The sequence below is a fragment of the Danio rerio genome, chromosome 3, assembly GCF_052040795.2.
Source record: "Danio rerio strain M-AB ecotype USA chromosome 3, GRCz13ab, whole genome shotgun sequence".
NCBI lineage: Eukaryota > Metazoa > Chordata > Actinopteri > Cypriniformes > Danionidae > Danio > Danio rerio.
Window position 1 is genome coordinate 25,164,035 of NC_141023.1, and position 18,066 is coordinate 25,182,100.

The 18,066-nt window shown below is 33.8% G+C and overlaps 2 protein-coding genes across 9 annotated transcripts in view; one reads left to right on the forward strand and one right to left on the reverse strand.

Annotated features, from left to right (window-relative positions):
* pik3r6b (phosphoinositide-3-kinase regulatory subunit 6b) overlaps window positions 1-18,066 on the forward strand; it is a 146,697-nt gene that overhangs the window by 21,022 nt on the left and 107,609 nt on the right. The gene's annotated exons all lie outside the window — the stretch shown is intronic.
* Window positions 1-18,066, reverse strand: part of ntn1b (netrin 1b) — a 105,254-nt gene that overhangs the window by 12,818 nt on the left and 74,370 nt on the right. For all 3 annotated transcript variants that reach the window (XM_087242074.1, XM_087242073.1, NM_130998.1), the window contains 2 exon segments: window positions 17,451-17,504; window positions 9,293-9,367 (listed from right to left, as the gene is read on the reverse strand). In XM_087242074.1, coding sequence (XP_087098200.1) covers window positions 9,293-9,367; window positions 17,451-17,504 — 129 coding nt within the window.

Sequence of the window (18,066 nt, forward strand, 5' to 3'; positions counted from 1 at the left end):
AAAATACACTTTGGACCACCCCTTTAAAAATGTCATGTTTTTTTTTTATGTCAAAATTAACTTTGTTTTTTTTTTCCTTTTTATTTAATGCATTTTTTATTTAAAATCCTGACTAAAACGTTTAAATTCTTACAAATAACTTTGCAACATAAAAACTAAGCTATATTTTCAATATATAATAAATAACTATACATGTTAAAGGCCACAAGATAAGGACGCGTTAATGTGAGGCCTGTTTAATCTGGCAAGTTAAAGTCCTCTTTTGCATGAGGCCACACGGCGAAGGCCAACAAGACAATTCATCTCCAAAGCTCCATTAGATCGGCTGAATGGGATGAGACCACTCTTATTCTCCGCCACGACAATGTGAAGAGAAAAGAGTCAGAAGGTGAGGGATTTCTCTCCTGATTGGGAGAGAAATGATTTTAAAAAGAGGAAGAGGCCCACAGATTTGCCAGGTGTCCCGCTGACTTTCTGTGTCTGCGGCCAGTGTGCTGGAACACAACCTGCACGCGGGACACAAGTCGGCCTCTAATCTAATTAGTGCGCCTGATTAGCACACTGAAGTCCCTGTGAGCTCCCGCTGGGACGCCCTACGCCCAGCCGCTTACGCCGGGGCAATGACTGCTGCTCCAACGTGTGTGTGTGTGTGTGTGTGTGTGTGTGTGTGTGTGTGTGTGTGTGTGTGTGTGTGTGTGTGTGTGTGTGTGTGTGTGTGTGTGTGTGTGTGTGTGTGTGTGTGTGTGTGTGTGTGTGAGGCAGTGCTAAAGAGCTCTGTACACACACTGACACACACACTCGGTTCTTTGATTCATTGTCATTCTCCCCCCACCCAAGGGAAAGAGAATGCAGGCTTTTTGGGACTGCTGTCTCCGTAGCTACGGCGAACAAAAGCAGATCAACAGGGAGTATTTCTTTCTTTCTGGCCTCTCTGTCTGTCTCATCAGCCAGTGCTGGGCAGATTTAAGACTTCACCAAGGCCAGCAGTGAAATGCAGAGCTGGATGGAGCAGCGCTGAGCAGTAGCATAAATGTCTTGGGAGTTTTGGACAGTTTGTACTCCAGTTTCACTGAGGGGTTGTGTCATTGCACAAGGGTGCGAAGCAGTAGTCTGTCGTATGTCATACTGTTTGAGTGGACGTTGACTGGAATAACCTTTGGCCAACGTCTGCTCTAATGCAACTGCCAAAGACGGAAAAAAAAAGTAAATAGCAAAAATACCTAGCAAAATGATCCCCATTTAAGCTAAGTAATTTGTGTGTAATGCGTAATCATAAAAAATGTAGATATGTAGCGATTAATCAGCATACAGTATGCATTTTTGGGCTGTAGTAGTTTGTATTCTAAGCAATAATGTAACAAATTACAAATAGTCAAATTACTGTAATTAAGTAGCTTTTCCTCAGGAACTGTAATTTACTAAGTAGTTTTAAAAATGTGTACTTTTACTTTTTGGCTTGAGTACATTTATAGTGCTATATCTGTACTTTTACTTCACTATTCTCCTTACCTGCAGTCACTACTTTATTTTTTACTTGTATTATTTTTATATTTGATTGGCTTAGTAGAATAATCAGTCATGTGATTCTTATCCAATCAAGCTATGCATAGAAAAATCATATCACACAGAACAACCTTAAGACGTGTGCATTAAAAGTGTCCAAAAAGACACAAAATCATTACTTGCAAAGACTAAGACTGTTTGTATGATGATGATGATGTCTATGAGGACTGAAACTCTAAACGGCCTTAAACAATTATTAAATTCCCCACAGAATTTATACACACTATTCTTAAGCTACTTTTTATGGATACTTATGGTAAAATTTTTATGGTAAAATTACCAGAGGTGGGGGACTCGAGTCGCATGACTTGACTCGAGTCAGACTTAAGTAAAAATCTTAGGACTTGAGATTTGCTTGACAAATATCCAAAAAAGACTCTACTTGACTAGGATGTGACTGAGAGCTCAACGTTTCTCAGATCGCTCCAAAAGATAGGTTTTCTGTACTGTTCCGAATAAAGCACTGCAACCGATTGTTGATGGTTTAAAACCACTTTAAACCTTTCATTAGAACGAGTCATTAGATTTTTCGGGTGTCAGATGAAGAGCATGCAGTGACCAAAAATGGATTGACATTTCAAATCACACCAAAAAATGTAAGTTACGAGTTTGGTTCTGCTGTTTACAGATTACGTCTTGGCTAATTAAAGTTTATACTATTTGTATTTTTAAAAAATTACAAAAGAAATTGCAAAGTTTGAAAATCTACAAAAAATTGATTGACTTGAAAGTGACTTGCTGGACTAACCAAATGACTTGACTTAAAATAAGTAGTGACTTGACTTGACTTGACTTGACTTGACTTGACTTGACATGACTTGACTTGACTTGATTTGACTTGACATAAGCAGTGACTTGACTTGACAAAAGCAGAGACTTGACTTGACAAAAGCAGAGACTTGACTTGACTTCACATGACTTGAAATAAATAGTGACTTGACTTCACTTGAGTCTGACAAAAATGGACTTGCTTGAGACTTGAAGGTTATGACTCGAGACTTGCTTGTGACTTGCACATGTGTGACTTACTCCCACCTCTGATATTTACAACAAATATCTTTACTCCACTTACACTACATCTTTAACTTGAGTATGATTTTTCATTACTCTTTACACAACTGAATCTAAACGTATACCAAATCTCCCCACAAGTATAGCAATACCAGTAAATGTTGACCTAAACGGTTTGTAAATTACACAGAGGTTTTTTGTAGTATTTTGAAAAGTTAAAAACAAGGAATGTTGTTTGCTATGAGGGGTGGTTTTAGCGATGAGGTTGGGGGATAGAATATACAGTTGGTAAAGTATAAAATCATTGTAGTACAGTATATGTGTAGGAATTCCCCGTAAAGACTTTGTATGTGTGTGTTTGTAGTTGTTTGGGAGGTTTATGAGGACATAAAATTGTATAGTGATGGGTCTGACCCACAGCAGTTGAACAATATTAAAGTGGTAATTCAAAATGCTTCAACGTTATGATAAACGGCGTCTATTGACATTCAAAATGTACCACAGGTTTCCTTTGAGTGTTGTGTTTAGGAGTAATAGGGAAGGCCATATAATAAGCAGTTTAACAGAATAAAATGCATTACGCCTATGAAGAGTCCTCGTAAACCATAAATACAAGTATGTGCATGTGTTAACAGGCATAGTATGATAAATGTATTAAAAAAGTGAAAAAGTTTCAGTTGAGGTTTTGCACATGCAGTGGTTAAAACAACACTGTACTTGTTCAGTTACACCCATAACGTTTTTAAATGGCATATTTTTTTCAATGACCTACTAAGATAGCTTTTATTTTATCTGTTTCCAATGTGCTGAAATCACAGGGTCTCCTCACACATGAGGATCTGTTGAACCCCCACCCAAAGAGATTTATACTGCAGTCAGGACACTCAGCTTAGCCAGTGTTACCTGTCCTATATAAAATCAACATGATAAATGACTTCCCTATGAGAACAACCGCTGAGTATGAACACTTGTGGCTGAGAGTGAAAAACGGAGGAAACTTAATATCGCGGCCTGAACGATAACAGCCACAGATGACCAGCAATGCCATTAATACTCTAACTTTCTCTCTCACTCCTTCTCTGGTTTATGCTATTGTTCTCTTAGTCTTGGTGGTTGCTGATTCAACCTGTGGATAAAATCTATATTAACATTTTATCCCCAGGAGATGCCCAGAGATGTTTTGGAAAGCAGTGCGATAGCAGAGAGAGATTGTAAATGAGTCGTTTAAAGTAATGAGCAGTACTGAGATGTTAATATAGATAAGGTGCTACTGATTAATGAGGAAATTGCACTTTAGATGGCCTTTGTGGTTGGGATAAATTGAACATGCGTGTGTGTGTGTGTCTCTGTTTAATTATCATAATGCTGTGTGCAATAGTTTCTGCCACAAAAAAAAAAATCGCAATTCAATTTGTGCTACAGGCATACTGAAGCTCATGTACATGATAAAGTCTAAAAATTCTGCATCTAAATGAATGAACTTATCTGACAATCTGAATGGCTTTTCGTTTGGACATAAACAAGGTTTTATACATAAAAAGTTAAGTGGCTTTTGTAGTATGTCTAGATCATTGATCAAAACATAAGCAAAACATATCTGTGACAATAAGCCTGCAAACCTTTTGTATTATTGTCTAATAAGTTGGTCTAACACAAAATCTACAGTTTTAAAACCTCTGGAAATTTAAAATTGTAATAATAATAATAATAATAATATATTTTATTTAGAGGCGCCTTTTTGGCAACTCAAGGAGATTGTACAATAAAACAGGAGCAATAAAACAACAAGAAAAATAATATATAAGAAAAAAATATATACACAGCAAAATTTTACATACAAATCTGTTTAGTTTTCATCATTGTACTGTTATTATGTAACCCATAACGTGCTTAGTTTGGAAATCATCAGGTTTAAAAATGGTTGTGTAATTTACAAGATTGTGCATGGTTTGGTTTCTCCTCTTTTATCTGACTTTATTTTATTTAATTCTGAACAAAACAGAGGTGATTGCAACGCATTATTCTACTTTAAAAAAAAAAACTAGAGCATCGCATTAGTGGAATTTAATACCACAATCTGTTAAAAAATGTGTATCTTTTAAATTATTTAAGTATAATTTTAAGAAATGGCTTTTTAATAATTACAATTGTAAATACTAGGCTTTTTAATACTGTTGTTGTGGCTTTTTTTTGCCGTTCATTTAAGTTAGAGCTGGGCGATGAATCAAAAAATAATCGAAATTTTCATTCAGAACCCATAGTTGATGTACTTTTTTCCAGGACAATTTTTTTCAATAACTTTCCCCACGTGTCATGTGACCCCAATCTGTTAAAGGCTGTAGCTGTTTTCTACTTCTGCTGCCACTTTGCTGCCATTTCTGATCTCTGGTCAAGGATGATGGACCCATACTTTCTACCTCACTGATGTTGATTAGAAGCTGCGCCTGAGATGCCTTAAGATGGCATATGTTCCATTACATTAAAATTATAATTTGCATTAAAGTATTTGTTTACAGAAGATGTAAGAAATGTACTGTTTAAAATATTATTTACAGGATATGCAAGGGTTATTTTATTTAGAAAAAAATACCTCTTATTTTCTACTTTTAATATGAAAAACATTTAACATAATTTATTTTGATTCCAAAAATGCAAGTTATTCATTTTCACTTTTTTATTAGAAAAAAAGTGATTGTTGTTTTTAGGCAATTTGTGTTTTAATTTCAGTGATTCAATGCTGATATTCAGTAAATAATATTCAATAGAATTTCCTTCAATTATTTTAAAATCAAGTAATGCATCCTTCAGTCAAAAAGTTCTCACATGTAATATGTGAGCTGAGCACATTTATTGTAGAAAACCTGCCTGTAAACTATAAGGGCAGAATAATAATAATAATAATGATTAAATAATACTTCATTAATCGTAATCGAGTTAAAATGTTCAACTAATCGAGATTTTGATTTTAGGCCAAACCGCCCAGCCCTAATTTGAGTATTGTTTATAGTTTGAATTTGTATTTTTATTGGTATGGCCTTTATCATCTGGCTAGTCTTTGGGCTAATTTGAGTACATTTACGTTATTGGGGAATGTGTGTGGATTAATGTACGCTGTCATTACACTGTTGTGAAATAAATTAACTTAAACGTATAAATGTTCTTGATGATCAGTAATGTTTTTGTTTGGGTTTTTGCACAAACCTCTATTCACCTTATTCTTTGCGTACAAGCTGGAGGAGCCATTTGAATCTGTTTGGCTCGAGACTTCTGGTCTCATTCACTTCTATTCATTTTTAGACATTGAAAACGGCTTGTTACGCTGCTTGATGTTGCAAACTGATATTTTCTTATATCAATTGTTTGCAGAGCAAGTAGTTTGACTGTTTTTTGTTGTTTATTTTTCCTAGTCATCTCTCCTATAGGCAACTGAACTGAAAGTTCTAAAACAATCGCAAAAACGAGCGCAATCCCACGTTGAAGGATAAGGTCAATAGTTCATTTACATTCTAAGTCAATAGTGTGTTTTATTTAGTTTATCAGTAGATCATGTAGGTTGAACCTGAGCAAAAAGTATAATATCTGGCACATTACACTAAACAACTAATATAATAAAGGAGTAACATGAGCCTGGCAATTGGCAATTTAAAAGAATTGTTTTTAATTTTGTGTGCCATATGCATCAGATGTTCAGCCATCGGCTCAAAGCTGAGACTACTTGACTTGTGGTTACATATTACTTACAGTCATCATTAATATCTCAAGGGGACAATCAAAATGATGTGAAATTGTAAAGTATTACCAATTAAAGTTTTAAATAATAATAAATAAATAAAAAACTCAAGCTTTATTTTATGATGGCCTCGAACATTTGGACATGCTACACTGTTAAAAAATATCTGTTAATTAAAAGTTTCCGTATTGTTTTTTCTGTTTATTTGCAGTTGTGAATTGCCTTTTGAGGTGTTGATCTCTGCTTTGTTGACTTTTGATGGTGAAAATTTGGCTCTACAGTTTGACAAAAAAGTGACGTTTATTGATATTTTAGTCGTTTAAGACTATTAAAAATGTTAATAAAAGTCCAACTTTTTTCAACTATTTAAGGCTAAAAGTTGACAGAAGAAAGATCAAGGTCTCATTACGCGTTTTAAAAGCATAAATAATTGGGAGAAAATAAAAAATAAGAAGTTGGATCACAAAATATGGAAAACTGCTAATTTACAGATGTTTTTTTTTTTTTTTACAGTGTACTAAAACAAAGCCTGTTGTTGATTGCATAGTCTATTCACATGCTGACATTACCAAATCTCTTCCACAAGGGGTTCAATAATATTTTCTAATGCAAATAGTTGAGCATGGCACTAGCAATGACAAGGTCATGGGTTTAATTGAATGTGTTGCTTTTAAATCTATTAGTTGACTTAAAAATTATCAGGTAAGTTATCCATAATAACTAACTAAGGAAACACTTGTGGATTAGAACGTTTTAATGGACAAATTGTTTTCATGGAACCACAAATGCCAAAAAGCGTTAATATATAGGATTCTAGCATTTTTCACATACCTGTACTATACGGTAAAACTTCAGAATAGTGATTCAATAGTTGTTAGTTGATGTATTTATAATGTATGAAAAATCTAACGTATGAATAATCTTGAAAAGGATTTAATAATCATAGTTCAACATTAATTAATGCATTATTAACATCCAAAGTTGTGTTTGTTAACATTAGTTAATGCACAGTGAGTTAACATGAACTAACATTGCCTAACATTAACATTATGCGTAATAAATACCCTAATAAATATATCACTAATTGTTTGTTTATGTTAGTAAATACATTAACAAACAACTAATGAACCATTATTTTTAAGTGTTACCTTACATACTGTAGCATACAAACTGTGACAATCTTGGTTCATACATTTTTTATGCTTTAGTAAAGTCAGAAGTCAGTTATTTTATTAAGGATAGAAAATTACATGTTTAAGACACGTGTCGGTTTGCCTGTCTCTCTTCATTTTCTTTGTTCTTTAGTTTGGCAGTGTTTTGAGCATAGCCAGTGTGGTTCTCGCTCTTGGACGCCGCAAATCTCAGATGTGTTTCCAGACTTGAGGCCAGTCAGGAATGAGTTTACGATATCACACTGTGAAATCAAACATCTCTTTCTCGGCTTCGCGAAAAGCCAGAGGACCTGTGTGCTGTCAAAGACACATTCTTTTGCATTGCACCCTGAACATTGTATTTAGCTAAAATTAAAGTATCATGGTTTACCCAAATTTAATCTATTTAAAATGTTATTTGTTCCAGTTTTCCCAGTACTGGGTTTTGGCTGGAATGGCATTTTGTGTGTAAAACATGCTGGAATAGTTGGAGGTTCATTCCGCTGTGGCGACCCCTGATAAATAAATGACTAATCCTAAGGAAAATTAATTAATTAATTTGTTCTTTGATTTACAATATGTGCAATCTTTTTCATGACTATAAAATAAGATTTGTGAATATAAAATTATTTTTAAAGTTTTTTAATCCATTTTACATATGTCCTTTTTAATGTTCCATCTATCCATCCATCCATCCATCCATCCATCCATCCATCCAATTTTTTATTTAATGTTCTATCAATCCATCCATCCATTCACCCATCTATCCAATGGTCTGTTTATTGTTTCATCCATCCAGCCAGCCATCCATACATCCATCCATTCATCCAATGTTCTATTTAATATTCCATAAATCCATCCATCCATCCATCCATCCAACGTTCTATTTAATGTCCCATCCATCAATCCATCCATCCAGCCCTTGTTCTATTTAATGTTCCATCAATCCTTCCATCAATCCATCATCCATCCATCCATCCATCTAATGTTCTATTGAATGTCTTATACATCCATCCATCCATCCAATGTTCTGTTTAATGTTCCATCCATCTATCCACCCATCCAGTGTTCTATTTATTGTTCCATCCGTCCATATCCATCCATCCATTAAATGTTCTTTTTAATGTTCCATCCATCTATCCACCCATCCAACGTTCTATTTATTTTTATATCCATCCAACCTTCTGTTTATTGTTCCATACATCCATCCATCCATCCATCCATCCATCCATCCTTCCATCCATCTTATTCTTCCAACCATGACAAAGTTTGAATGTTCTGTCCATCCAATGTTCTATTTTATGCTCCATCGCTCCATAGTTGGCAGTTTATTCATTCAGGCAACCCCTGATAAATAAGTGACTAAAATGAATGAATGAATGTGAGCATAAATTTTTTTTTTTCAGTTTGTAATCAACTTCACATTTGTGGTAGAACATTCTCAAGAAGCCGATAAAAACCTGCGCTGACCATATTTTTAAGGGCCTATTCAGCCACTCACAACCTTTAAAGCTATATCTGCATTCTTGAACTTCTATAAGTCCTTTATTATATTAACTATATTAGTATTTAAACTCCTGAAATCTCTGCTTTCAACAGGAACCAGCTGTCCCCTTTGTCCTCTAGATGCTGTGAGGCAGTTTGAGCGTGTCCATCTGGAGAAACCTGCTGAGTTCACACGCTTTGATGCTAAAACATAAACCTTTAGCCTCTGAAGAAGCTGTCAGTACTGAGAGAGAGGGGGAGCACATAAAGAAAGAGATAGAAAAGAGGAGAAAGATGTCTAGTGACGTGAAGGGGAAAAGACAGCAGGCGTTTCTAAATAACAGCTACTTACCAAAATCTTTCTTGCAGTATTTTTTCATGGTGACCTTCATCTTGCCCTTGGGTGCTTTGCAGTGCGAGTCGCAATCTGAGGAAGATAACAGGCAGGCAGATTTTACATATATGGACAGCATAGTAAATGCAAGTTTCAAATAGACTATAATTATATAATAAATAATTATAATAATAATTATTATTATTATTATTATGTGTTTTTAATAATTTTTTCTTATTAAATTTTTTCTTTACGTTATTCTTTGTGTGACTTTTACTGTTGCACATTTTATATGTCTGTCAAGTGCTTGAGATGCTACCTTTAAAGGCACTGTATAAAAATAAAGTTTATTATTATTACTAGAAATATCCTGATCAGGTTTTTTTTTTTTTTTTTTTTTTGCCATTGAGTCATTTGATTTTGAGTATCTACTGATACTGAAATCCAAACGGATGATTCTATATTAAATAAAAAATGAATAAAGAAGAGTGAAGAAACAGATCCAGGATTTTCCAGGATTTTTTTTTTTTAATTCACCTTATTTTAGCATTCAACAACTCTGTTAACAAACAGAGCACTTCTGTGAGGTAGCTTAAACAATCAAGTAATAAAGTAATATAAATTAATTCTTCACTTTTGGACCTTAGTTTAACAGTAATATAAAAAAAATCTAATATAAAAACAAATAGCACCTCAACTTAAAATACCTAGCAGGCATGTAAACAAAAAAAACGTGCCACAGTGTTTGCAAAGCCAGTAATGTGCTCTTAGGAACTGCACACCTAACTATGTCATCACAGTAGTTGTACGAAAGGAAAATGTATGTTTTTCTTAATGAAAACTAAAATCTCTACCCTGTCAGGTTTGAGCCTGTTTCTGTTCTCAGCAAGGACGTTTGCGACGGCAACAAAGTGATGTCATGCCGAACGCATTGGTGTTTTTGTGTGAAGTCAAGAAAGAGGTCTGACTCTGTGCCACTGCATAACTATAGATGTAAAAATAAATAAATAAATAAATTATATATATATATATATATATATATATATATATATATATATATATATATATATATATATATATATATTTATATATATATTTATATATATATATATATATATATATATATATATATATATATATATATATATATATTATGTATGTTCAAGTGCTGATCAGGAGGTAAGATCAGATTCCGATCGAGTCTGAAACCGTGTGATCAGATCTGGACACGCCTAATTATAATATATAATATTTAATATAAAAAAGTACAAAAAAAAAAGAAAGAACACACTTTTTCTGACTTGTACATATTAAAAAAACTGAAAACATTGTTAAAAAAATGTTGCTGAAAACTTTGTGGTTTGAAAACCTTGTGGTTTAAATGAAAGTGGTGATATAAAATTAAAAATAGACGATTAATTAGTATTCTGGGGCTGCAATGTGATCTTTAAATACAATCTTTAATATGCCATCAAATATTTCTTGTTTTAAATTGGCTTAACTGGATTTTTGTTATTTAAACTTTGTAAAATTGTTAAACCGAATGACATTTTAGTGGATATTTCTATAAATCATTGACATGTGTACATGCACTAAAAGTACTTCTTGAAATAATTGGTAAAAGCACTTATATTACATGTTGGAATGAAATACCATTCGTGCACTTTAAAGTCTGACTCAAGTGTCCAGATGATTTTGTTATTGGCACATTTCAAGAGAGTCGCATTAGACCTAATTAAGGCTTAATGGGCTTTTAATCGTTTAATCTTTTCTTCACTTAACCCAGTCATTTTCTCACCCTAATTATCAGCACCTCCCCATATACCCCCACTTACTCAGCAATGTCAGGGCAGGGGGTTCCACAGGTCATTTAAACTTCATTCAGACACAGAACACCCCCGTCACAATGCCCACAATAGCCAATCCTCATTTAAACGCAGCTTTCCACATATAAACCTCAGGGACGCCATCCAGCGTGATGATTTATAGCTTTAGCTCTGAGTAGATCTATTCAACACCACCGTAGAGACCAGAACCCCACACTGAGGCCTTGGCGATGGAAAAACTTCAACGCCAGGCACCTTTTGGACTGAAACTAGGGTGTTAGAATGGATTGCTTCTCCTGATGCAAACCGAAACCCGAGAGTCTCTCGACATATACTGTTGATACTTCACATGTAGTGTAATAACCTCAGCATTTCTGGAGGAGTATAAGAGCATGATGGAGGTTAATGAAATATAGAAATATACAATTATAAAGCATTATATTTGGATACATCTGTCTATCATCTATCCAACATCCATTCATCTATCTGTTGTTATATTTATCAAACATTCCATTCACTATGAATTTATCATCCAACATTCCATTCTCTCAATCTATCCATCCATACAAATGCTCTATGATTTTATCCATCCGCCCATTCACCCATCCATACATACATCCAACATTCTTTCATTGTTCTACAGTATTTATCCATCCACCCACCCACCATCTAACATTCCATCAATCTGCCATTCTATTTATCTTTCCATCCATCAGTCTAACTTCTCATCCATTGGTCTTTTGTTGTGTCCATCTGTCCATTCATCCATATATTCATCCATTAATCTAATATTTTATTCATAGTTCTATACAAGTAGGTATCATTATTGGTTATTATTAATATCAACGTTTTGTTAAGCATTCCATTCATCCATACATCCATCATCCAAATCAAGTTACCTTTAGCTCTTCACACACTTCATATTGTGTCAAAGCTGCTTTATAAAGATGAATAAAAAAATAATAAAAAGTTAGATAATATATAATTTTCGCTAAACATGTTAAATACAGTATGTCCAGCGTTATAATGTTCCATATATCTGTCTTTCTCTTCATCTATCCATCTATCTGATGTTTTAATATAATCCATACATCCATCCAACATTCAATTTAATGATTCATTCATCCATCATCTATATGTCTTTTATTCTATTCATCCAGCATTATATGCAATGTTTCATCCATCCATCCATCCATCCATCCATCCATCCATCCATTTTTTTATTCTATTCTTCCAACAATCCAAAAGTTGTAATGTTCTATCACATCCAAGGTTCTATTTTATTTTCCATTCCTCCATTATCTAAGTAACATTTATTCTATTCATCCAGTATTCTAATTTTCCTTCCATCCATCCATCCATCCATCCATCGAATGTTCTGTTTAATGTTCCATCCATCCATCATCCAACCCTCTACCCACCCATTCATCCACCTGTCCATCCATCTATCCATCCAAAATTCTTTTTAACGTTCCATCTATTTACCCATCCATCATCCATCCATCCAACATTCTATTTAATGTTCCATCCATCCAAAGTTTAATGTTTAATCTATTTATCCATCCATCCATCTTTTATTTTATTCTTTCATCCACCCCAAAGTTCTTATATTCTATCCATCCAATTTTTTTATTTTACATTATATACCTCTATCATCTATATACTTTTTATTCTATTCATCCAGCATTCTATCTGATCATCCATCCATCCATCCATCCATCCATCCATCCATCCATCCAGTGGTGTTTCATCTATCTATTTATCCATCCATCCATCTTTCATTCTATTCTTCCAACCATTCCAAAGTTCTAATACAGTATATTACATGTATCTATCCAATTTTCTATTTGATGTTCCATCCGCCATCATCTACAGTATATACCATTTATTCAATGTACATATTAACTAAATGTTTTGTTTATTGTTTCATCCATCCATCCATTCATCTAACATTCTATTTATTGTTTCATTCACCCATTCATTGAACATTCTATTTATTGTTCCATCTATCCATCTATCATCCAATGTTCTATTTAATGTTACATCAATTTATTTATCTATCCGTCCATCCATCCATCCATCCATCCACCTATCCAATGTTATATATAATGTTCCATCCATCTATCCATCCATCCATCCATCCATCCATCCATCCATCCATCCAATTTTCAATTTAATGTTTCATCCATCCAACGTTTTATCTATCTTTTCTTCTACTGTTCTATAATTTTATCATTTTGTTCATCTTAAGAGTCTCTAGTCACAGCTGCTTCACCTAGTGTAATAACTTGAAGATTTCTGCCGGACTGGACGAGATGGGAGCGAGAAGACCTTTCAGCTTTCGCCTGAATATGGACAAACTTCATTATTTTCTCCAGCCCTCTGTCCAATCCACCCTTTTCATGTCCTTTTATATTCCATCTGAATGAGGTTACCTGGGCAACGGCGAAGCAGGAAAGAACCACCAACCCGAATAAAAAAAGAGAAAGTTTGAAGGGGAAAGTTGAGGGGGGTTGGATGGCTAGAAGAGCGAGATGTCTGGCAGCTTTGGGGGGTGGTGGAACACAAAAAGCTGGTGCGCAGAATTAGGATGTGAAGGACCGTGAAGGGGGGAAATGAGAAAGTGTGGAGAAGGGGGTGGTGTCGACCAAAGTAAATGATTCTGACCAGTCCATATCGGCCACGCCTGATTTCCATGTAAATGCGTGAGCAGAGGACGGGATGGCTTTTGTATGGCGACAGCCCTTGTCCGCCTTATCCTGTCTCTCTTTGATAAGACTGGACAGACATTAGGCAAGCAGCACAATGCCTGACGCTGCCCATTACTCCCACGTCTACCAATAATGGACGTCCCCTGTGGAGGGACAAATTTCTACTTAATAGAGTCCCTTTAGCACAACTGTGCTGCTCACCAGGGAACCAGACTAGCTTGCTTGGAACGAGACCAGTGGTTGCCAAAGTCGCGAGGGGAAGTCACTTGGTGATTTCCAAAAATCTCATTTTATTATTAAACTATTAAAATTACCATAAACCTACAGAAGATAAACATAGTATTTAATGGTTGCATAAAAAACAACATGCAAATAAAAAGCCTTCAGTCAATCAATTCTTTTTCCATTGGATTGCGACCCCAGTGGTTATTAGGTTAGATTAACATCACAGCAATAGCATTCACTTCAGAATTATTTTATGGCAAAATGTTAAACTTTGACACCTCAACGGCACTCACGTGAAAAATAAAGGCCACAACTGAACGTGGAGGATCATCTTCAGGTGGTGATCTCCCATATTAAACCAAGAATAGTCTTGAGTTGTAAACATTGTGCCCCACCATTCTCATTTAGTGAGGTTAATATTAAATTAGGGTGCTTTCACACCTGTGAATTGATTCAGTTGTTCCGAAACAGGGATTAAAATTGTTACATTATTGCACTTTGTTCTTGGTGCGGTTCGTTTTCACACGGCAAAGTTTCTAAACGGACCAAAAGAGCTAAAACAAGTCACGTGTGAGTAAACTCTTTACATATGCCATTTACATATGCCAAATGAACTGCGCTAACTGGGCAAACGAGACCGGTTCCGAAATAAAAGTCTAGGAGTGAAAGCACCCTTAAACAATTGATTAATGACTAAAATTAATATGGTCGTTAGACTGTTGCACTTTTTTTGTGTTGTCAATATGCTCCTTTTACATAGTTGGTGTGTGTGCACCATTGTGTGCAATGTATGTATGTTTATGACCACCTCCGAGGATAGTGGGGCTCGCGAGGCACTGGAATTGTTATTTTGGGGGCCGGGAGCTGAAAAGTTTGGGTACCACTGTACTAGACTACAGCAGGGCAGGTGATGAGACTAAGAGAAGTGGTTGAATAATTTCATTTAAGTTTGGATTTTTTTTTTTTGAAAATTAGAAAATGTATATCTATTTGTAAGTTGATAAGTGAATAGATGACAATAGAAACATGCTGTGATACACAAACATAAATGTGTATAATGACATTTTTATGTTCAAATTTTATGTAAATTTAATTTTTAAATACTGGTCCCAAGCTTTGAAAGGCTAATTAAATAATTAAAATAATTAAAATCATAATTAAATGATAGGTAATCAAAGTTGCAGTATTTGTGCCAATATCATGAATTATTATTACAACTATTACAATTATAATAAAATTACAGTAAATAACAGTTTTCTATTTTTAACTAATTTTACAATTTTATGACATCAAAACTGTACTTTTAGCGTCAATACTCCAGTCTTCAGTGATCTTAATATGATGTTTTAATGCTTATTTACAAATTATCATTGTCAAAAATGCTATATATAATATTTTTTGAGAACCAAAATACTTTTTTTTTCAGATTGGGATAAATAGAAAACTTTTATATTCAGGCTCTAAATCTCTATATATTCAGTTCTTGTTAGTATAATTCCATATAAAATATATTAAATAAGTAATCGTTTATATTAAATCTGCTGTTATTTTTGTTTGATACAAATCATTGATAAATACTGAGTTAGTGATCATAATGTTGCAAAACTATTTTCTTTTTTTTTTCAATTATTTTGTTGATTTGTAAATATCATAGTTTTTCTCAAGCATTTTCAAACTACATTAATCCTTATAATTACTATAATTTTTGTACAAAATAATTTTAAGTAATATATCTTTCATTTGTTTATATTGACTTTGTACTGTATAAAGAAAACATTTTACATTTACAGTAGATGTGTGCAAAAATAAAATAGACTTCCTTTACAGGTCAAATTGAGCAAGACAATATAGTAGATTTAATGCATTACTGAAAAACAAAAGAAAAAATAGAAAAATCTAATCAGGACATGACATATATCAGATTTGAACCAGCAAGACCACATCAACTCGGTGGATTCATGAGCACTAACCAGGGTAGTTGTAGTTAGGACAGGGTAGTTGGACAGAAGCCAGAGTTTGACTGAATGGGGCGACTGCACATTCTGCAGTTCTTGCACAGCGAAGACAGCGATCGGGCAGCCTGGGTAATTGAGGATGAATGAGCGTACACGAGTGTGTTCTCCCTCACAGAGTGTGACAGGAAAGCAAACGCGTTCAAATGAAGCATGTAATCAGATTAAGGTCCCAGGCAGTCTCACTGGTGACTGAGACAAAGCAAAGCCACGGCTTATGTTGATATCGTCATGATTGAGGAAAAACTCTAGTAGACCATGAGGGGAAAGTGATATTTGGGGCAGTGTTTTGGCAGTCTATGGCATGCAGTAAAGTCAGCAAGTGGTCTTTTATCACCCTGAAGGGCTTTACTGTACTATTGTGTATGATGACATCTGCTAATTAACAATTGAGTGAATGGATAAGTGAACAGAGTATGAGGTGGTTTCTGATTATTTACGCTTGAGAATAGCATTTTGGGATGTTGATATCTGCCCTGACAACCTCTGATGTTGAAACTGTGAATTTTACTGACATTTTTAGTAGGCTGAAACATTATATTACTATTATTATTATTATGTCAATTAAAAAACAAAACTAGGTAAGAACTGCCAGTTATTTTGTGCATTTATTTGCTTAGCATATAAACAGCATAAAAATGTTTGTAGCATTTAAATAAATAGTGTAGCCATGGTGTTTAGATTTGATTTTTCTTTTATGACTATGTAAAATATCTAGATTTTTATGCTTTTAATTTAATATTTTATTTTATTCGTGTCATTGTCACACAAACAAGTTGTACTTTGTATATGATAAATTTGTTTTATTTATTCACAATTATTTTATTTTACATTATATACAGGAGTTATGGGACCATGTTTATGCCTTATAAATATTAAAAGCAAAAAGGTAATTGTGAGAAATTTTAAAAAGACAAATTACATGGTATAAGAAATAAAGGAAAATAAGCTTGCTGTGATATGAAAACAGACTTTTCAAAATACTCTTTCAAGCTATTTATGTACCATTAATTTACAGTGTTTTATTTAAAGAGAATGTTCATAACATAGTTGTAAAAAAAGCTGAAATGCTAAACACAAATTTGGTTTTGGAATATCTCTCATGTACACTGCAAAAAAAATATATGATCAATTAGTCATGAAAGCATAAGTTTATAGTTCATTGTAACTTATTAAACTAAGTTAATCGTGTTCTAACTTAATTTTCTAAGTTAAGCAAGCTGTTTTTAAACAGTTTAACATAAAACAAGTTCAATTGACTCAATGGATTGGGTTAATTTAAAATTAAGGCAACCAGGATTTTTTACAGTGATGTTGGTGTCTAACAAGTTCTTTACTTAAGTCAAACAGAAATTGTACCAAATTGTGAAGGTATTTTTAGTTTGTAGTTTTCTGGACTCACCTGTGGGCCCGTCTGGGCTGCTGTATGATGATGTGGGAGCAGCAACTGGAATTTCTGTAACAAACAGTCAAGAAAAAAGAATAAAATTTTCATGTCATACTTTAATTGCATTGCTACTATCAATAAACACTTGTAGTTTAAAAAGATGGTTCATCTAAAAATGTAGACATTATTTAATCATCTAAAAGTGGTTTCAAACCTTTAATAATTTCTTTCATCTGTTGAACACAAAAGAAGATATTTTGAAAAATGTTAGAAACAACTAATCATTATGTGCATCCCAAATCGCATACCTGTGCACAATTTCACTTTATTTTATTGTAAAAGTAGTGCATTCTCACTAAATTGACATTTAAATACCCATAATTTCCGTTAAGTAAAAACACAGTGTTCTATTTGGGAAGATACTAAAGTCATACAGTACACACAGTGCATAATGCAGTGAGTCATTTGGGACGCAACTATTTACTTCTATAATAAGAAAAACAAATACGATGATTGTCAATGGTTATAGGTTTCCAGAATTTTTCAAAATATCTTCTTTTGTGTTCAACATTAGAAAGAAACATATTTATGACAATTTATTTTTTGAAAGTATTTTGTCCTTTTCCTTTAT